The sequence below is a fragment of the Vanessa cardui genome, chromosome 21, assembly GCF_905220365.1.
Source record: "Vanessa cardui chromosome 21, ilVanCard2.1, whole genome shotgun sequence".
Taxonomy (NCBI): domain Eukaryota; kingdom Metazoa; phylum Arthropoda; class Insecta; order Lepidoptera; family Nymphalidae; genus Vanessa; species Vanessa cardui.
The window spans coordinates 11,221,387-11,245,529 of record NC_061143.1 but is presented as its reverse complement, the minus strand read 5'-3'; the positions used below and the strand labels follow the sequence as shown (position 1 = coordinate 11,245,529).

The 24,143-nt window shown below is 31.2% G+C and overlaps 1 protein-coding gene across 1 annotated transcript in view; it reads left to right on the top strand.

The window, feature by feature from the left end:
* The first annotated feature begins 5,929 nt into the window (after positions 1-5,929).
* Positions 5,930-24,143, top strand: part of LOC124538857 (myosuppressin-like) — a 36,565-nt gene continuing 18,351 nt past the window's right edge. Inside the window, exon 1 of the mRNA XM_047116090.1 lies at positions 5,930-5,996. Coding sequence (XP_046972046.1) covers positions 5,986-5,996 — 11 coding nt within the window. The 5' untranslated portion in view covers positions 5,930-5,985. The remainder of the gene's footprint in view (positions 5,997-24,143) is intronic.

The window sequence follows — 24,143 nt, the reverse complement described above, 5'->3', positions numbered from 1 at the left end:
ATAAACTAAATTTTTTAGAGGAATATCTCAAGCAGATAATTTTTTAGGTTTGTATCTAAGCAATCCTTTTCCGTTACTTTAAAGCCTAATTTCATATAAACTCAAATGAGAAAATCAAGTCGAGATGGCCCAGTGGTTAGAACGCGTGCATCTTAACCGATGATTGCGGGTTCAAGCCTAGGCAAGCACCGCTGACTCATGTGCTTAATTTGTCTTTATAATTCATCTCGTGTTCAGCGGTGAAGGAAAACATCGTGAGGAAACTTGCATGTGACAAATTTCATAGAAATTCTGCCACATGTGCATTCCACCAACCCGCATTGGAACAGCGTGGTGGAATATGTTCCAAACCTTCTCCTCAAAGAGAGAGGAGACTTTTAGCCCAGCAGTGGGAATTTACAGGCTGTTGTTGTTGCTGATAAAATCAGACAAATAATATTTCATTATAAAACAAGTACTTACACATTTCCCTATTCGTTCCATATTCGTAACCTTTAACCCACTAGTAGATCTTGTTGATATCAATACATATTTGATGTCTGGTATGTGAATTTAAGCATTTTCAATTCGAATCTCGAAATCATATAGAATATTTACATCGTTATAGAATGTTTAATATTAAAATATGTGTAATAAAGTATCGAAAATTCCGATGACGAAAATGCACCTCGGGAGCAATTTCACTTATTGGTTGAGAATAGTGCGACGGTGTGAATTATATGAAACTAGAGAAACGCTCGGTTTCACACACGTATAGTTTAAAATAAATAAATTGTTATGATATAAATATAATTTATAGACTATAAGACGACAGAGTAATGTAGCTTTCTGTCAATGATTTTGTTTCGGTATTGGATAATTTCTTCCGCAAATTAAAAACATCAGCAATCCGCCATTTTATTTTGTTGTTTACAATAGAATTGTTATTTGAATATAGAATGTGAGATTAGAGGAGTTATACCTTGGCCAAACAACCGATTTCGATTGTAAAAGTAATACAGATTAAAAAAACTGACGTGTTATTATAACTGTCATTATATTGTGTTAATACATTTTTTTTAATATTCTTATTATGAATTATTTACAATAACGACCATTGACGTACGTGTAGTACGTTTATCTTAAATTATTATGAAAACGTGATAATAATTTAATGCAGTTAAACGTACTAATGGAATCATGACAGCTCGATATCGGAAGCTGATACGTTGAGTGGAAAAGCTGAAGCTCGTTTTTATTTACATCACATAAGGTATTAACATAGATTATATCAATTACGATTTACAACAGATAAAAAATATGTTTATCGAATGCATTGTCACGTGTTATTTACTTAAAATATTATTTATAATGTATAATATAAACTGTAACAACGTGGTATAGAGTAATTAATGAGTTTCTTGAATGAATGAGTATCAGAAATGGTGGAAAGTGAAAACTATTGGACATGGGTATCTTAAATACCGGATAGCTTGCATGTGTGTTGCCGGTCTTTAAGGAATGAAACTTTCTATTACTTTTTTGTGAGCCTACTTGAATAAAGTATATTTTGATTTTGAGCATATTATACTACATGGTATTGCCTGATTTACCCTACAGCTAATGAGTAATTTGAATTAATAATAATGAATAAATTTTGTAATTTTTTTAAAAGCCATTGAACAGGCCTATGTTCAACAGTGGACGAAAATGGGCTGTTGATGATGATGATGATAAATAAATATTAGACAACATAACATACATTACTCTTATTTCAATGTAAGTAGCTAAAGCACTTGTGTTATGGAAAATCAGAAGTAACGACGATATCACCAACACCCACCCAACACAACATAGGAAACTAATAAACTTTTTCTGTATCGACTCGGCCGGGAATCGGACTTCGTAGCGTACCCATAAAAATTGCTGTACACACTATTAAACCACGGAGGTCCTATTCCCACATTTGTAATTAGTATACAAAGATCGTTACATATAATAAATAAACTGAATTTAAATTCCATTCTCTAAACTGTAGTCTATATTACAAAGCCTAGGAGCCTCCCGAGCGGCTCAAGGAAACTTAGTTAAAGATATAAAGATGTATAATAAAATAGATACGATATGTTCAATAAGCATAAAAAAGGAAATTAACGTTTATACAGCGTCAGAAACGTTCCAAATTTAAACATTGTATTATAATTAATTCGTTTATTTAATTGTATTTTGCTTGTAATCATAATTCTGTTATTTGTTAAAACTTGATTGGTTTATGCGTTATTTTGATATTTGTTATTTACGTGATCTTGTTTGCTGAATGATTAAAATTTGTATATTATATTATTATGATGTCGTCCATACCTAATCGTGTTCACACATTATTTGTTAATTACTGTTCGTCAAAACAACTACAACAGCCGGTTAATTTCCCATTGCTGGGCTAAGGAGGCCTTTGAGGAGAAGGTTTGGAACACTACGTGTGGAATACACGTGTGGCAGAATTTCTATGAAATTAGACATAAGCAGGTTTCCTCACGATGTCTTCCTTCACCGCTGAGCACGAGATGAATTATAAAGACAAATTAAACACATGAATCAGCGGTGCTTTCCTGGGTTTGAACCCGCAATCATCGGTTAAGATGCTCGCGTTCTAACCACTGGGCCATCTCAGTTCTCCACAACGGATATCATTGAACACTTAGAACTAAACAAATGAGCAGAGAAAAACAGAATTTGAACAGACGAATCCATAAGACACAACTAGCTTGTTTACAAAATTGTAAATTGTTAAAACGTTTCTGAAATAACTCAGACTATAATGTCTTGTTTGGATATTTAAATTAGTTCAAGTTTGAATTAAATTAAACGCGATTATTATGCATTAGGTCCGCTGTAATGCAATTTTAAAGTTATTCCGTACATATCCAGTTATTTTGTGAGAAAACAAACGATTAATTAGTATTATGTTCATGAGACATTGTGATATAATGAGAATTTTAAATATTTCGAAGTTTTTCAAGTTTTAAAACGTTTTAATGTATTTTTTTAGTATAGATAGGATGGGAAATGGTCTACCTGATGGTAAGAGATAACCACCACTTCTAGATATTAGCGCTTTAAGAAATATGCAAATAGTGTACGTATTTTTTGCATGAAATAAATGCAAAAACAAAAATAATCTCTTTATAATATAAATGTGACATAAACATGCATTAAGATGTTACATGATCTCCCATTACTATATATACAACTTTCAAATAACAGTCTAGATAGACTAAGCACAAAACTTAAAAAAAAATGTTTTGTTTTTCGGCTACAGAGGTTGTAATACTCGGCTCTTTTCATACATGTTTTATGTTTATGAACTTTCCTCTTGACTAACTCTGTTTATTGATGGGAATTGGTAAAATAATAGTTAAAAGATCTAAACGCACAGACGTCGGGAAGCGACTTTGTTTTATACTATGTAGCGATGTACCCGAAAAAGGTTGACGCCATGTCGGGTCTGAAAAGATAATTCGTATATAATAAACTACAATTTGATATAATATACCATATTTACATATATTTACAAGTTTTAATTGGTGATAGGGCTTTGTGCAAGCCTGTCTGAGTAGGTACCACCCGCTCATCAGACATTCTACCGCCAAACAACAGTACGAAGTATTATTGTGTTCCGGTTAGAAGAGTGTGTGAGCCAGTGTAACTGCAGGCACAAGGGGCATAACATCTTAGTTCCCAAGGTTACTTGAGCATTGGCGATGAAAGGAATGGGTAATCTTTGTTACAGGGCCATTGTCTATGGGCGTTGATGACCACTTACCATCAGGTGGCCCATATGGGCCATGGCTCGCTACCAATCAAAAGCATAAAAAAAAGTTGTTATTACCTTACTGAATTTTATTATTTAAAACATTTAATGCTTTATAAATTACCTTTGTATTATTGCATGTAAATCGTATGACCCATCCTCGTGAGGCGTCAGTCTTATTGCGAACTCAACGATCATTTGTTTTCATTTTGAAATGAACTTTAACAGTCCTCATTCTACTAGAGAGGTTTATTTTAAGAAATCTCAATAAGCATAAATTGCAAAAGTTTTTTTTAGATCACATAGATTTAATTACAATTTTTACTTTTTAGTTTTTATGGTTGAATTTTTAAATTGGTTTTTTAGATTTCCTGAATTATTTTTACCAATGACAGAATTTCAGCAAAATTATATTATTTTCATCTCGTGTTATCAGGTAAAAGAGGTATATTTACTTCGAAATAAAAAAAAAATACTTTTGTTTTTACAAACTTGCTAGTAAATGTGACAAAGTGAGACGTATCAGTTAATATTTTTATTGCGAATCTACGGAGCTTTTCATATGAAGTGTTGGCTGTTGTTTCTATGCTTTCCTATGTAGTTTTTTTCTGTGGTTGAAGATATTTCCAGTGGTTTCTTGTAATTTAAGAAACACTCAAACAAACATTCAAAAGTCGATCTCTATTAATATATCTGTTAATACTTTATTATAAATCGGTAAACAATCACAGCGAAAATGCTAAAGGTAATCTGTAGGCGGACTCATAGTTAATAGGTCACTTCTTCCAAACATATATCCATCTACTATTATATTTTAACTTTACTTTTTTAAATTTTACTTGGTGGTAGGGCTTTGTGCAAGCCCGTCTGGGTAGGTACCACCCACTCATCAGTTATTCTACCGCCTAATAAGAGTACTCAGTATTGTTGTGTTCCGGTTTGAAGGGTGAGTGAGCCTGTGTAACTACAGGCACAAGGGACATAACATCTTAATTCCCAAGGTTGGTGGCACATTGACGAAGTAAGGAATAGTTAATATTTCTTACAGCGTCATTGTCTATGGGTGATGGTGACCACTTACCATCAGGTGGCCCATCTGCTCGTCCGCCAACCTATTCCATAAAATAAAAACGTGTTTCTGTATTGATAAAATTATCGTAAAGTACTAAACTAAAAAATCGTATAAATTGTCTAAATATCAATCATATAAAAATCTCATTAACAACATAAAAATCATTAACGATAATGAACCCATACAACTAATAAAACACAAATTCTTTACGAATAAAGTAGGTTTGCATGTGTAAGAGATACTTCTAAGAAATTAGTTGAATGTGTTTTTCATAGAGCCATGCTGTTTGATGACTATTTTGATGGAAAATTTGGATTTGGGTAAAAGCCCTTCCTTATTAATGCGAAATAAATGAAAGCCTTAATTAATGGACCATAAGAGGAAATACTTCTGTCATACATGTGCGCTTATGATTTGTTTTATAAAGTTATGAAATTAACACGAGCTTAGCGATAAATCTAGTGGTTTCTATAATAGTAATATATTTGTTATTAATTGAAAGTCTTTATAGAATTGATGGCAGCATGCAATCGTAAGGGACTTCTGCATTTGTAATCCTATTTTGAAAAATATTTGTAAATGATTTTAATGAAAGAGGATTTTTTCATTTTTCGAACATGCATAAATTAGTAAATATATATTAAGTTCCATTGAATTAGGACGATGAAATAAGCACTAATAAAGTCAAAAACAACCGCTTAGATAACGGCTCTACCCAGCAGTGGGAAATTTGTGAGCTGTTTTACACTAAAAATTTATTCCAAAATTTTCATAACACGAAATTTAATAACATTAAATTTGCAACACCTACTTTATTGAATAATGTCATTTAAACATGCACAATACATACCTAAACCGCAAAATATAAAACAATTAAATAAGCGTTTTATTACATAGGTAAATAATATTAAACGAAAATACGGCTAAAATATTCTAATACTCTTTGAAAATATCCCATAAAATCCAATACAAAATCGGTATGTGTAATCTTAATTTTCCATAAGGCATTGGGCGGGCCGTAGGGCGGTCCGAACCGCCCAGATATAAGGCGCGCGATCTCTCGAACACCGCACTCGCGTTGTAGCAGACGTAGCAGACGTAGCACCAACGTAGAATCGTAGCAATGGCTTTCGGGTAAGTAACTTTTGAAACTATACTTTTAAAAAAGACTTTCTGTCAAAATAATGTTTATTGTAATGAAATATTAGAGATCATTCAGGGTCAGTTTCAAAGTATTTTGTACGGCTTAAAACAAAAAAAATATATCGTTTATTTACATTTAATCAAACTTTTTGTATATTCACAACGTAATCGATATACAAATAATATATATTTTTCTTTAATTTAAATAAAATAAAATACGATTTGTTTTATCTATAACATATTTTTACTTAATTATAAATTATTACTACTAAATCAAATAAAACAACTAAATAATTACAACGCAAAATTATTATGCATAAATTGTTTTCAAAGTGTTCTCCTAATGTAAATAACACTTACCTGAGCCGTACCTGCGAATTAAACTAAAAGGGATTGATGTTTCAATTGTATTTTATTACAAAGAAATGGTATCGAGTTCTAAGGTCATTTTTACAAACGGATCTACGACATACTATACTATAGTTATGAGTATCCTATCGTTAAAAGAGGCTTTAGTCCTCAATTGTAACAAACTTTTTACTCTTTTAAGTAGGTAATTTTATTACAAATTTATTTTAAATAACATGTTTGGTTTAAAAGTAAATTGTTCACACTTTTACAAGGACCGAAATATTTAATATTCCCAATTTGAATTCTTAATTTTTTTGAAATAATACTACTGAAATTTATTCCTGTTCAATAAATAATAGATTGAATATACACTAGGTATAAAGAAAACACAATATACAAATAAACACAATATACTAATACAAATATAAAGAAAATAAAAATACAAATCGAACAAACACAATCAAAATTTGTAAATAACTTTTAACAATTATTTTTGAATATTTGCACGTATATTAAAAGATACAATTTCCTTGGTTTTGTTCAATCTCCTGAACTAATGATTCAATTCTAAGAAAGATCTCGTTTAAATACGCATCACTCGTTTTTCTTGCGTAGAGTAGAGTAGGATATAGGACTCATAAAAACCTACATTATTCCTAAATGTTGTTAAATTACGTTTATATTATCTACCTTATTAATAAATTGTGTCATTGCAAAGCGGGGATAGATCGCTAATTTTTAAATAAGCATGTAATTAAAAAAAAAAAAAGGAAAATATATAAAGACTTTTTGAACAAACCATTGTAAATTATTTTTTTATTATATATAAATAAACTTAAAACCTTCCTTCCTTCTATTGGGAAATGAAATTCTTAAAAATAATTACGCAACATAGATCACGTCCAAGTTACAAGAAGTTATACAAACTTTTAAAAATTGTAGCCTTTAGTTGCTTTCACTTTCTAGGAAATACCCGTAAAAAGTGGATTAATACATAAATGTTATTTTATTCTTAAATAAAGTAAAACTAAATAAAAGGTATTTCGTAATAAGACATAATGTACGTGGAAAAGGGTCACTGTTTATGTAGGCAGTCTTACGATATGATAAAAAAATTCCTTCATATTTTCTTTTGTTACGATTAAGAAAATAGTCTGTACACGTTTAAATTTATTTTTATTTATAAATAATTGTATAGAACCATTCAAAAAAACTATAAAGTCTCATCAAAATCAAAATATGTTTGCGATTAATAATTTCACGAAGGTCTACGATAGACTCGATCGAATCCTATCTACAATTATAAATAATGATTTAATAGCCGACCACGTGTATCCGCAAAATTCGTATAATCGAGATATTTCGATATTAAAACCATAAAATTGAATGACATGACAGTTCAACGGGCGGCTATGTTTGACGTTTACAAGTGATTTTATAGATGTTTGATAATAACGACGTTTGTTGAAACATATAGTACGACACAAATTAGATGTAGCATCGGAAAATGCAATTGAATGAAAATAAAACCGATTATTGCCGATTTCCACAACCAATAGAAATAGCTCCCTATCGCGCCATTCGACGCTATTCGTCGCTATATATATATATACTCAATTCGGATGTGATCGGTTTTACGAATTTTGCCGATGCTACATCTAAGTTGTGTCGTAGTATATTTTGTTATATGAAAAGTAAATAATTAACCTATATACCCGAGCAGAGTCGGGTTTTCATCTAGTTTGTCATAATTTGATTCATAACTTTTGATACGAAACAAATTCAGTTAAACGTGAAGCTATCATAGTTTCGAAATATCCGAGAACGGACATGAATATCAGTAGTTACTATTTACTGAATTTTGAATTAAATAGTGTTGTATCTCTACTAATATCTTCATCATTATCATGATCAGCCTGTATTATGTCCAGTAGTGGACTACAGTGACCTTCACTGAGCCCGATCTTCGGCCCTTCTCATCTATGTCATACAACTTACCAGCAGTATTCTATTCATCAATGCTGGATTATGCCACAAGGCTATTATACAAGGAGATTTAGAACTACTAAAATAATATATACTTTTACTTGATGGTAGGGCTCTGTGCAAGCCCGTCAATTTTGTACAACCTTCTTGTCATATATTCTACGAGCAGTCAACAATATTGAGTTCTGCACTCAGATTTGTTGTATTCCAATTTAAAAAGTAAAGCCCCAGACACAACAGTCAAAACATATAAGTTCCCATAGTTGATGATGCAAAGAAAACATCTAACGCTGTAATATTTCATTTTCTTTCTTTCTACAGCATTAAGTTGCCTATTTTCTCGTCTGTAATAAATATATATATGAGATACACCTTTTGGTAAAGATGCAGTTGCACTATGGAGTTTCATCTGTTTTAAATTTAAACGATTTATGTAACAAGAGTGCACGCGTTCTCTTACGCGGTAAAATATTTACATTGTGAATAAAATATATTAATATACTAATTCTATGTCATATGTATACGTCACTATTTGTGTTGAAAGTTATTGAATAGTTCGATTATATATCAATACATAAATGATACAGTGTATCTCCAATGAAGGCGTTTTATACTTGTACAGTTTGCTGATTCGAAGAATATCTAAATTTATACAAATTTTCATAAACAATGGTTCATTAGTATAACTTCAAAACAACAAATATTTATTTATTTGTCGAATGAAATATTACAGGGAAAATATATATTACTATTATGAATGTGAAATTATCTCTATCTGACTGTCTGTCGTTCTTTCACAACCAATCCTCTGAATCGAATTTGACGAAATTCGTTATGAAGCAAACTTGAACTACAAGAATGGATATAGGCTACTTTTTTCGTATGGCAACCAACACCCTTACACGCGAAGCCGCGGGCGACTACTAGTATATAATACTTTATAAAATAGGATAATATAATAAATAATACGCAATGTTATTATATATAAATGAAAATTGTGATATAAAAACACGCGCGAAACAAAATATTAAAATGCGGAGTTTTTTGTCTCGTCTTAAGGATTTTACATGGAGTTGCCGTTTGTTGTATAAAGACTCATATGGGTAGTTTCAACACTGCACTATTGTACTGATCACACTAATAATTAAATGAATTAAACTTCCATGCTCTTGAACATTTTCATTGACTCGCATACAATATTAGTATATAAATCATTTGTACAAAACATCAGCGCGATTTAAAAGACTTAATTCCATGCATACAATTTTATATAAAATATAAGTAACATAAATATCACAAAATAAAAAGACAGGTAGAATTGCCTACTTAACAGTTAGTCTACCCATGAACAGTAATACCGTTGCAAATAAGTACTTAGTTCTTCATTTTATTGGTGGTGCATTAACGGTATAGCTTAATTAATTTATTTTTACACAACTGTTCTCTTTGAGGCGTATTACATGAATTGTTGCAAATTTTTTCGTCTGCTTTCTAAAATAAATAGGAAAAGGTCAAACATGTTATATTCGTGGAAGTTGATTTATTTCAAAGAAGTCTCATTGTTCGGAGATTAGAGTAATTAAGAGTTTCGACGTAAAAATATCAAAAGAACGTGAATTTGATGTTTTGAAAGAATTAATATGGTAGTTATTAATTTTATGTCATTAAATATAAAAAAATATTTAGACAACGCACACATATAAGACCTCATAATCTTGTATTGAATATCTTCTTTATAAATATATTATGAAACATTAGTAACATATATTATTATTATATACATTAGTTTCAAGCAGTTCATATTGAAATTACAAATACAACTAAATATATATTTGTAGTTCTAAATTACTACAGAATAACCAAAGATTCGTGCGAAATTTTGACACTGTAATCAACAACTTAGCGAATTTTATAACACAGGATAAAATAAAGGTTTGTTTTTAAAAGTTTGAAAATCACAATTTGCATATTTTATATCATATTCGAAAGCTTATTTCTCGCTTGACCGATAAACTTTCAGTACAAACATATTTGTACGTGCTTGAAATTATGATATTACTTGGACTTTGATTTGTGGGCTTTGCTTTAACTTACACACTGCAAGTTAAACGCACGTCCAGAGTACACAATATTCTATAGATTATATGTTTATATAAACAATACATCATATTATATTATATTCAATGCAGGAGTTGCAATTTATGTTTCAAATCAAAAAATCGCTAAACAACTCAAATGTTGTTTTTTTTTTTGTTCAAAACACAAGATATACAAATCATAGTTACATGTTTGTTAATTTTAAAGGATGTTTTTTCTAATATGGTCATTTTATAATATGGAATAATTTTTAACATATTTGATATAATACATTTATCGATTTCATAAGTATTGTATTATATCATTTAAAAATATGTTATTAGAATATTGGTATAGAATATACCACTAGCCTGGTATATTCTATACCAATATCATAAGTGCGAAACTATATCTATCACAGCTAAACATAACCCAAAAATCAAATTCGGTACCAAAGTTTAACACCAAGTACGAGCATAGAATATAATTTTTACCCTTCCATAGAGTAAAGTTATCGATGAGTTATATGAAGTTTACGAGGATTTTCCCAAACGTAGTTAGTTTTATAGTAGCGCTCAATTTGACTCAAAGTTTCAGATCAATGAATACCTAAATTCTTTCAAGAAATCTTAATACAAAGGTATTATAATACTTCGGATATAATCTATACTTAATATTATAGATGTGAAAGTAACTTTGTCTTTCTTTAGCTCTCTAACTGCCAAACTAATGAGTCGAATTTGACGTAATATGAAGCAAACTTGAACTCCACACAAGGACATGCAGGCTTTTTTTGCCTAACACATTACAACCAACCGACTAAAACCCGAGCGAATTCGCAGGCCACAACTATTATAATATACACCTAAGTCGGTATAAGTTACTCTTAAATCTACTAGTAGTCCATGAAATTATAAAATTTATATAAAGATATCATTTTACTCGTCTTAATTACATCCAATTAATTCGTCACTTAAAACTTTATTGAAAATAAACAAACTTAACTTACCATTTTACATTCAAAAACAAATGGTAAGTTGAGTTACGATACTCTATTGTTTAATCTGTTAGTCTTGTGACTCATGAACTATGAGGTTCCATGTTCAAATCCAGATTGGAACCAATTTGTTTTTTAAAGTTTCCAATGTTGGCAAATCACCAGACCAAGAGCTTGTATATTACAACTAGTGGTCGCCCGCGGTTTTGCTAGCGTTTTAGGATGTTGGTCGTCATATTATGTTAGGCAAAAAAATGGTCTTTCTTTCTTGGAGTTCATTTTGCCAAATTTAATCAAATTCAGCGGTTTGTTTGGTTCTGAAAGAGCGATAACCAGAGTTACTTTCAAATTTATAATATTAATATAGATATAATCTTACGCACTATAGTTACTGTTTTTGTTTATAATAACGATGAACGGTTGCTGGTTGTAATTTTCAGGCAAATATGCTGTTACAATACATATATTTCTGAAAATGTTGTTTCCGTAGTGGTATAGTACTCATTAGACGTTCTATCGTAAAACAGCAATTGCTTATTGTTCTGGTTCACGCATAAGGAACGTAACCGCCTTAGTTTCCAAGGTTGGTGGCGCATTGGAAGGAAAACAAAGCCAATTTCTGCCGACGTTGGTAGTCAGTTGGGCCCAATATCGGCCTGAACCTGAAAAAATAGAAAAGTACTTTATTAACTTTTACAGCAATAAAACTAACCATAACATCGCGTTTTAATTTATTCCACTTACTTTGTTTTAGCGAATTCTCCACCGCGTTTGTTTTGGAATTTCAATAATGAGCGCAACAAATAAACGGCTATCCCGTTTAAAGAAAAACAAAGTAAATGTCGCCGTTTTAATCTCCTTGCCATCGTCAGATTTTAAAACACTGATTGCGAAACAGTGAACAGTTTTATTCTAATTTTCTTTTTCGTTTTTTAAACCGACGTCGAGGAATGGACGGCTAAAGTTATAAATTTTAAATACTATTTTTTTAATATCAAATCAAATCAAATTAAACTATACTTTACTCAAGTAGGTATTTACAAGCACTTCTGAATGTGGAGCATTGGGCAGAGGCCGCCTCTTCTTTTAAGAAAAGTTAATATTTAATACGCACAGTAACTCACTTGGTTTACTTTATTATATATTTATTATAATCTAGAAAGTGTTTGAAATCTTCGCTCTTATAGTTTCACGGCAAAGCCTTTAACAACAAACAACAACAACAATAGCCTGTAAATTCCCACGGTTGGGCTAAAGGCCTCCTCTCCCTTTGAGGAGAAAGTTTGGAACATATTCCACCACGCTGTTCCAATGCGGGTTGGTGGAATACACATGTGGCAGAATTTCTATGAAATTTGTCACATGCAGGTTTCCTCAGGATGTTTTCCTTTACCACTGAGCACGAGATGAATTGTAAAGACAAATTAAGCACATGAATCAGCGGTGCTTGCCTGGGTTTGAACCCGCAATCATCGGTTAAGATGCACGCGTTCTAACCACTGGGCTATCTCGACTGACATATCCGATATATATCTCTGTTCTTTATTTAATTAAATACATAAAATACACTAGTGACAACACTATGAAAATTAAGTATTTTCTATTTAAAATGACTCGCAATCTCGACACTTGTTGAGCGATGTTATTGCGGTTTAAATCTCTTTCGGTCAAGGGATTGAAGATGTACAACATTCCACGCGGTGTTTCATTTGAACGAGAATTGTTTTTTTATACAACATAATTTTTATAATTACAACACAAAGGTCAAAGTTTTGACGTAATCTCCTCGAGTTAAGATGTTTTAACGGGAAATTACTTTTTCTTTTCGAAAGATTTTAAATGATAACATTATTTATTAAATTCTATTCGTTTATAAATTTTCTGAATTCATATTTAAATCAAGATTGTTATATGAAAAAAAAACTTGATTTGATTTAAATTTATTTCGAATTATTAACATCAACCATTTCGCTATTTAAAAATAATAATTAAAATAGTTGCTACAAATCATGACCGCGTGAAATGGCGTCAAAAATTTTAGCGGTATTTTCCCGTTGAATCGCAATTACGATCCTCTGGGCAAAAAATGAACCAGCCCTGTCATCAGTGGAGGCAATAAGGCGAGGTGTTATATTTTAATGAATTTTGCAGAATATTTATAGAACAAATTTTTAATCTTTTTTGATAGTTTTTAAAAATATAAGTATAATAGTGGACATACGTAGTTTCGCCTTGGTGTTGGTCTTGCGCCCTATGTTCATAAATATCGGTTTAGACTACTCTAAACAACAAACGGACTTACGCATATATAACACTATTTCATTAATTGTTTAAGAACTTTCCGAATTCACTTATTACCAAGTAATTTATCCGTTTTAGGTCAGAGTATTATTGTTATCAAATAACTATCAAGTATTAACAAAGTTGGTTTCGGTTGCTTATTTCTTAAGTCCAATGAAGCGATTAAAACATGAAAATCTTTGATGTTTTTGCGGGTTTTAATCTAGGAAGCATCACAGAATTTACACTTGTTTAATTTCGTCGGATAAAATTCTGAAACATGTGCTACTTTGTGCTTGGGCTTTGTGCCACCCACTCATCAGTTATTCTACCGCCAAATAACAATACCCTGTATTGTTATGTTCCGGTTTGAAGGGTGAGTGAGCCAGTGTAACTACAGGCACAAGGGACATAACATCTCAGTTGACAAGGTTAGTGGCACATTGACGATGTAAGGAATAGTTAAAATTTCTTACAGCGTCATTGTTTATGGGTGATGGTGACCACTTACCATCAGGTGGCCCATATGCTCGTCCAACCTATACCATAAAAAAATGTGTTTACACGACCTGTATAAGTGTGTATTGTAATGTGTATAGACGCTAAATAAATATTATATTCATTTTTTTCATAAGTACTCATGAAACTTAATTGAAAAAATTGGTATTTTTGGTGTAATAATCGACTGAAAACTCCTTTCTAAAGAGTTTTCCTTAGTTAAATTAGGTCGTTATAAGCATAACTTGCCACGCTCAGGAACTCGATACAGTGACTTCAGTTTGTTAACGTGAAGCCGAATTTGACGCCTAATAGACAATTTGTCAATTTTCTATTGCGTGTTTTGTGTAAAATTCTATTATTTTCTTAATACTATGAAACGAACCTTAATTTTGGGACTAGAGTAAGGATGTCATAATGTAAAAGTAAAGTAACAGCCTGTAAATTTCCCAATGCTGAGATAAGGCCTCCTCTCCCATTAAGGAAAGGGTTCGGAACATATTCCACCACGCTGTTCAAATGCGGGTTGGTGGAATGCATATGTGGCAGATTTTCCATGAAATTAGACACATGCAGGTTTCTTCACGATGTTTTCCTTCACCGCCGAGTACGAGATGAATTATAAACACAATAAAGCACATATATTTAGTGGTGCTTGCCTGGGTTTGAACCCGCAATCATCGCTTAAGATACACGCGTTCTAACCACTGGGCCATCTCAGCTCAAGTCATAATGAAAAGGAATTTAATATTTCCCTATAATTCTTGGAAAAAAAGAGTATAGTGTTTATATATTTAAATGCTGATGATGTCATACTTTAAAATTAAGATAAATAAAATCAATGGCGGTTCTACCAAGACAGTTTAATGTGAGTTGATGATCATGAAAGTTAACACACGATGTTTTCTAACCAAGCCGTATACGCGAGGTTGTTCATAAACACAAACTTACCACATCTTTAATTATTTTAACTTAACTTATTTATGTTTTATTGTTTTCATTTTTATTATAGCTTAGCCTAGCTAGTTAAACTCGTGTATTGAAAATTGTAAAGAGCGCATAACTTTTGAAGAATACGTTTGTTAAATAAAATCATAAGTAAACCAGGCATATTTAACAACACAATATGTAAATGATAACAAAACGTAGAGTGTATACTTGTTGACTTACAGGCAGGACATATTTGTCTTAACTGAAGTTATATTTAAAATGTTAGAAAAGAGTAATTACTGAGTACCTTGCTATTTTCTTAGTAGAATCTACATTCCAAAACGCTGGTAGCTTTGCGTATGAATCAAACGTATCGAATTAACGAATCAAAAGCGATGTGAAAGCTTGTTTGAATCAAGTATATTTTGATTTTTGATTTAGTGTTAATCTTTTGTAAATTTCAATAAATAAATATTTTCTTTCAGGTTTTCTGGTAACAAAAATAATTTATAATAAATAAACATCTTATTATCCAAGTTTGGTGACACATTGGTAATATTGGTTAGCTAAAATGTCTTAAAATATCAATGCCTTTGGCAATGGTGACCACTCACCAAAATTATCTATTCCTTGTTTTAAAAATAAATAACTAGCTTTTTATCTAAAATGAAAGCTAAAATAATAAACATTTATTCAATTACCTAGCCTTTCAGGAATAAACAAAAACACATTTAAAATACAATAAGAATTAATGTTAAAGTAATATCACTAAAAGTAACTAAAATAAATTATCTTATACATTTTCTAGATAATTATCGTTAAGTAATATTACTTTGAAGCTTTCTAGGCAATTATAGTTTATTAATTTCATCTTTAAATTTTATCGACTAACTTTATTTTATTGCTCAATATTTTAATCCTCCTTACAAATTCACGACATATTTTATGCTAGCTATACATTTCTGTAATTAAATATAATGAAATTCTACAAATATTTTACTAGCAATTACACAAGAATAGTTTCAATTAAAATATTTAATTATGCTTTAATGAACTCGCAATTAAGCTGCAAAACTTTTCTTGGACAAGTTAACCCAATACCTTGATCCAACGTTGTCACCAATACAGACACAAAATCGTCTGAATGTGTTACTACAAAGTGCGTTGTAAAAAGATGAAGCAAATGTTTCAAATATTTCTATCAAGATCAAGGAGAGGCTCTATAGAAATGTTTAAAATTTGCAAAAATATGTTGGCACTATTGGGAATAAAATAAGTGACGTATGTATTTATACCGACCGAACAAAAAAAGATTTGTTTCAGTGGTTTACCCGTGAAGTAACAGACATACAGACATAGTTACATATGCGTTTATAATATGAGTGTCGTTTATGAAGTGAAACAGATGAAGGTACTAATTACAAGAACAACGTGATTGAAAAATAAATATTCTTTAATTAATCCTTAGAAGTTGCAATCTATATATAGATTTCTAAAAACTCACAAAGTAGGTATTATATATATACATATATCATTATATGCAATGGACATACGAACATATACAGCCGAATTTATAGTGAAAAATTGTACGAATAGATCAATATGGTCCTTTACAGCATGTTATTTATATTAATATTTTCGAAGATATTACAGATTTAAAATGCAGGAACGAGGTGTAGCGGATTGTATTGGCTAATGACAAAAAAGCTGTGAACGTTGTAAGAAATTCTGTAGTATATTTAATATCAGCATTGCAACCTTTTTTTACAGCGTCATTGCCTGTGGGTGATGGTGACCACTTACCATCAGGTGGCCCATATGCTCGTCCGCCAACCTATAACATAAAAAAAAACCGTGCGAAGCCGGGCGGGTCACTAGAATAGTTCTATAACAATTAAATAAAATATAATTCGGACTCTATACTTAAGCTATATTGTTATGCCATCATAACGTTTTCTAGTAACAATATCAGTTATATTTGGAATTCAAATTACGGTCGTGTTTATTTATACCTTTAGGCATTGCGCGTTATGGCCGTGTATTAATTTGTCGAAAACAAATTGCAATAGACGACGAATAAATGTGTCGATTTATGTTTTGAAAATAATTGGTTAAAATACTCGATGAAAGTTGTTTTTAGTTAGTTTTGTATGGGATTTACTCGAGTATTAAGAATCTTAATATATCTTTATTATATACATTTCACTGGTCAGCTTTTTTTGACAACCTCAGCATTCAATATTATAATTCGGTCAATTCAAATTAAATCATTATTAATTATACACCGTACAATCCGCACATCTTGTTCATGTTATACTTGGTGGTAGGGCTTTGTGCAAGCCCGCCTGGGTAGATACCACCCACTTATCAGTTATTCTACCGCCAAATAACAGTACGTAGTATTATTGTGTTCCGGTTTGAAGGGTGAGTGAGCAAGTGTAATACAGGCACAAGGGACATAACATCTTAGTTCCCAAGGCTGGTGGCACATTGACGATGTAAGGAATAGTTAATATTTCTTACAGCGTCATTGTCTATGGGCGATGGTGACCGCTTACCTTCAGGTGGCCTATATGCTCGTCCGCCAACCTATGCCATAAAAAAAATGTATCACTCTGTTCCTTAGTGAACCGTATCTGTTCGGTGATATCATATCGTACTCGGCAGTGATGAAGAAACATCGTGAGGAAATCCACACATTTACCTAACTAAAAAGATCCTCGCCTTCTCATACGGAGATAACACCTATTATCAATGTTTGAACTAACACAATTGAATTTAAAAAAAATACACATATTCTTCATTAGATGTCGCCCGCGGATTCGTTCGTGTTTTAGGATATTGATTGTCATGTGTTAGGCAGAAAAAGTATGCCTGTGTCATTTCTTGTAGTTCAAGTTTGCAAGCAAATTCGGTTCACCGGATTGGTCGTGAAAGAACCATAGACAGACAGACGGAATTACTTTGACATTTATAATATTAATATCGATTCAAATATAATAAAATAACTTTTAAATCGTCATGTGACAATGTTGGATTTAAAGTTAGGTAACAACAGTTCCGGTTCGGATACCAAATAGATCCAATAAGAACAGGCAAGAAACCCAGTTCTACACAGTAGTAATTAAGTTAAGTTCCTTGTGGATTTGTTCGTGGTATGGTCTTCGTATGGCGTACCTACAAGACATTCTACCGCCAAACACCTGAACCAATCGAGATCTAATTCGTCAAAATTACTTGACACAACACAAACATAATAATGGTTATTATTTCAAAACACTCCTCACGGAACACTCAGTACAATTTTAATTGTAGTTTTACCTTTCGTTAAACGGTTTGTGGCAACCGTTTCATAATTTCAAACATATTTCGCTGTAATGAGACTTGTAGGTCTCTTTTAATTAAATCGTACATATAAATTTTTGGTGTAGATTAGAACTATCTTACACTAATTTCAAAGCTCTCATACAGAGTTAAAACTAAAAAAAGTAATACATTTTAGAATGAGTATGCATTTTTGTCTTAACACTTTATTAAATTAAAATAATATTCTATTTTCAAATACTTTTTGAAGTATTAATTGGTACATTTTCTGCACGTTATTGAATATAATCTGATAAAAAAAAATCATTCTAATGACATCATTCTATTTTTTTATGGTAAGTTTAAACAACATATGTCAATAGAAAAATATGTAAAGCCGTGACTTACATATTATAAAAATGTATATGATATGATATACTAGCGATCCACCCTGGCTTCACAGGTCTGAAACTGCAAAGTTTTCTCCACTATGTTATGCAAGAATTATACTAATAAACCTTCCTCTCGAATCACTCTATCAATTAAAAAAATCCTCATTAAAATCTGTTCCATAATTTTAAAGATCTAAGCATGCATATGAACAGACAGTGGGAAGCGACTTTGTTTTATACTATATAATGATAATGATGATGTATACAATGTGTGTATAGATATAACTAAAAATTTTTTGTTAAAAATCATTTTTTTTAATAATAAATTTTTTTATTACTCTTAAGAAAACTCGTGTGTCGTGGGATGTGTATTGCCAGCAACAATTACAGATATATTATTAACCGTTTGCTCAGGGCCTCCGGGTGGAATACGTACCGGATTGGTTTCGTCCTTTCCGTCCGTAAATCAATTCTTATTGTTTACATTTTCTGTACTCAAGTTTCAAATATACTTTTGTTTCCATCTGACTTTTTAAAAATTGTATAAAGTAAACACATTATTATTTTTTTTTTTCAAAATATTATTTTATTGAGTTATTATTTTGACTATTCTTCATAGTAGCATTGTATTTAAATTATAAGTAAATTCTGTATTCTTATTTTCTACTGTAATTGTAAAGTAATCATTTTACATAGGTTATTAAATTATTTAATTGGTGATAATATAAATAAGTTAAAGAGTTCTTTGAATGAAAATATAATTATTATTTAGTATAACTGACAAAGGTTTCTTCAAAGATAATAATCGCTTGTTCTAAAATTAAAATGATCCATTGTTATTTTATATAGAAACGTGCTATTTTGCACGTAGGCAACATACATCTTTATGAATATCCCTATAAATATAGTTCTTAAGTTTATATAACATCAGTGGATATTATTACTTAGTCTCTCAAAGCGATACGAATTATAAGCAAACTAAACCTACCGGTAAACTAAAGTTTTATATAAATATTTCATAAAACTTTTTACTTTGGTCATATTCATTTATTGCCGTAAAATCATTAAAATTCTACCCTTTTTTAAATGTCAAACATCCTACACTAAAAAGCCAACGATAAAGTATTTAAAAATGTAATAAAAAAAAATATTAAACAGAGTTCACTCTGTGGGTTATTTGCATATTTATTTGGCCGAGTAATTAGCTGTGGAGTTGTAATTAACAATGCTGAACGTAACCGTGTCGCGGCATAATGGCCGCCGGTCACTATCCATCATGGCGGCATGTCAACTGTCACTTTTCGCACTTCCCGCCGACTTTTAATCAAATTTTCAGACGTTTGAAACACAAATGAGTTAATTATAATATTTTATACTCTCCGGTTCAGCGTGATTTTGGATTAATTTTGTACTCTGGATTATATGTGTTATCGTTAGGGTGGCCATGTTGTAAAAAGTAACGTATTCATTGTTTTATTTTAATACCCTTCACCTGTATGGTAAGTGTCATAGTCATAGTCCCATGAGTATCAACAATGCTAAGACTTAATCAGGGAAAAACCACAATACGCTAAATTTCTTGAATGGTTTTTAAAGACTCGAGGGCATATCTAACGAAGCGATTATGAGATTCCCAAACCAGAAATAAGTATACATTGAGTTCGAGACGAGATAATATACTTAAAAAATTTAACATACTTTCATTGAAACACTGATTATAATGACAACATGAATAAAATAATTACATCTACAATCAGAAAATACTTTTTATTGAACTATACTATAACATTGCATACTAAAGTATGTGTCTTATATCATCATCATCATCATCAGACCATTGCTGGACTGCATAGGCCTTCCCCAGAGCGCGCCACGTGGCTTGGTCCTCTGCGTCCCTCATCCAGTTTCTACCGGCATATACAAAATTTTCTTCTATTATAATTACCTATGATCTATTTTAGATAAACTTTTTGGTAATTTTCTTTTTATTGGTCCTATTTCCCACACGTAAATATGGCAACCCCAAGTGCATCTGTTAATTTTAACAATGTGCCTTGAATGCCGTACACAATGGCTAAGCTGAAATTAAACGGTACAAAGTAAAAGCACAAGCGCATTCATTTTGTTTGTACTATGTTTTTGTTTAGTACAAAAAGGTCATTAAGAACTTATTATTAAGGTAAACAATTTTTAAATAAAAACAATCGTGTATTTTTATATACTCTGTATTCTGGAATGTTGATTAAAATAAAAATATAAATAAAAAATTACAATAAGAAAAGGAATGGAAAATAATGTCATTTTTAGACGAAAATTTCCAGGCTGTGTTACAGGCATAAGAGACTGCCAAAAAAATTTTTTTTCGGACTAACTAAACAAAGGTACTATTAAGACATGCTGTAAATAAAATAACATTAATTTTAATGTTAATTTTATTTACAGCAGCAGTGAAATTAAAATATACAAAAAATTACAAGAAAGAAATGGAAAATATTGTCACTTTAGACGTAAATTTTGCGTCCAGTGTAAGTACAGGCACAAAGATTCCCAAAAAATAGTTTTCCGCAGTGACCTCTTACCTTAGTGAACTACCGGCCACCTTATTAAATTAAAAAAAAATTCCTCACGCGTGACTATTCCCGGCTTCTTATTTGTAACTTTTATTCAGAACTTTGTGAAAACAACTCTACGAATACACTAACTTCTATAAACTTTACCGATTCTCAGAGCTCACGTCATAGAATATAGAAGAATCCACTTTCCTAAACGCTGGTAATGATGGCGATTTAAAAGTACTCGAACAGGGTATTTGAATACATATATTTTGATGTGTTCTGATTTGAATATGATGTTGATATTCGTATTCGCAAGTGAATTCGACTATCATTTGTTTTCTAACAGCTTTTCTGACACTGAAGATTCTTTAAAACTTGCTCTTTCTTTCTCCCATAAGCATCAAAAATATTTTATAAGATCATTCTTGTCACTGAATGCATCCATCTTAACATTATCATCTGAGTAGAAATAATTTCTGTCAACTATTTTATTAATATAGGTAGGCGAAATTGCACGGTGGAGAGAGATGTACGCGTTCTAATCATCTTAACCGATGATTTCGGGTCTAAGCCTTCATGTATCTAATTTCAACGAATAATGTGTTTAATTTTGCCATTTATTCATTAAACGCCCCTATTCTTCTCAAAAGGGAAACGAGACCTTAGCCCAGCAGTGGGAAATTTACAGACTATAGACTGTAACAACTGAATCTTGACTATCATCGACACAAGATAAAGTAAGTACATTATATGTCACCTGAAATATAAAAACGATAGCACTTTGGGTACAAACCTCAGGTAAAGAAAAATATTTGAAATGCAAATGAAGGCATATCATAAGTCGGCAATTACTAAGGCGCCCACGGGTAACCGTTCAAAATACGAAGTAAAGATATTAGCATTTAAATATAAAAGTGCCTGCGACTCCCGAAACATCTTGTAACGAATTACGCCTTTACTTCATCTGCATAATTTTAAATGGTTATTTGCCACTCTTTGCCGTTTTTATAGCGCTAAAATCGTGTTAAATTATACATTTAAAAATTTAGAAACGTAGCATTGGATGTTTTTTCTGAAAAATAATAAAATTTGTAGTGATAATATAGGTCATCTGATAGTGAGTACTGGTCAGCTCACATACACGCTGTAAGAAATATTAATAATCGCCAAAGTAAAACTTTGGGAACTAAGGTTTTATGTCCCTTGTGCCTGGCTCAAACACCCTTCCAACCGGTAAAAAAAAATATTTTTTTCAGCTGACCCCAATCTAACATATGAGTACACAAAGCCCTAACACCATGTAATATATATATTTTTAATTTCTGATGAATTACAAACAATTAAACTACTAATAATTTTATACAATAATATTAATTAAAATTCGAAGTAATATTAATTGTTTCGAAACTTCTATTATCTGTAATTCCTAGCAAATCCTCCGTGATAAATTTTCGGACAAACTCAACGAACCTAGTGTTAAGTCGTGTTTTAAATAAAATGACATTAATTTGAAACCAGATTTATATAGAGCGTCAAGTGTAAGTTGGCACGTGGCAAAAACATGTACTAATTTTTTTTGTTCATTTAATATCTTATATGTTTTATTTACCCTTAGAAAACTTACCCAAAATCTATTAAAAATGAGACGAAGAGAATTATTTTCTAGGGAGATATTGGTAAAATAAACAAAAAATTGGCAAAACAAAAGTGTAGCAGGTGCTGCCACAGGAACGCCAACTTATACTTGACAGTCTATAATTCTATATTTTTCTGTCAATCGTCCATAGGCATTTATTTTTTTAATTTCCCTCTTCTAATTCTAGGTCTGAACCCAACATTACACATCCTAAGTCTATAAGATAAAACAAATCTATCAAACGGCAGGTAATACAAATCAAGAGTAATTTCAGCTAGACAACGTAAGCTGTATTGAGTTGTATCGTCCCGGTCACGTACAAATAACCTGAACCATTTGTTACAATCACGCATCTTCAGGTATTTGTTTACACTCCGTGTTATAACTCTTAATGAAAGAACGAATCAATTGGGATTTAAGATGGCTTCGCAGCTTTATTTTATGTTGATAGCGCACGGTAGACGAGTTAATGAATCACCTGACGGCATACCGTCGCCAAAATAAACAGGCATTCCACAGTATTTGTTATTCCTTATTGCCAATATAAGCTGACATTATCACGGGATCGTTTTATATTGGTTGTTGAACTTCAACTAATAAAGTACAGATAAATAAAAATACGTACAGATAAAAAATATTGACATATATTTCCAAAGTTTTTTTTTTTAAATAGGAACTAAGATTTGACGTTTTTTTTTTAAATGTAGAGAGATGAGGTGGGATCAACGGCTTTACGCGCCTTAATTTACATGTAAAATTTTTAAAACCAATTTTATCATTCACGTTATTTTTGTACGTTTTTTGAATTTTGAATTATTAAATTTCACATTTAAAAAAGCATTAAAGCCTTTTTTGACTCCATGTAAAATAAATCTAATATTTTTTTTTAATATTACGTAAAGTGAAGGTGCGAAAACATAACATTTTAGCTTTATTTTTCCAGATATTAAACTCGTTTAATAAAAATCCTATGTGAAATATTTCTCGAGATATATTTTTCGTCCCTGAAATGTGGATGGATTCACTTACTTAAGGCTTTTACTTTATTCCTCTTTATGTTCGGCACATAATAGCGTTATGCTTATAACTACTTTGTCTTACAAAATAAAAAATATATATATCAGTCTAGTACAC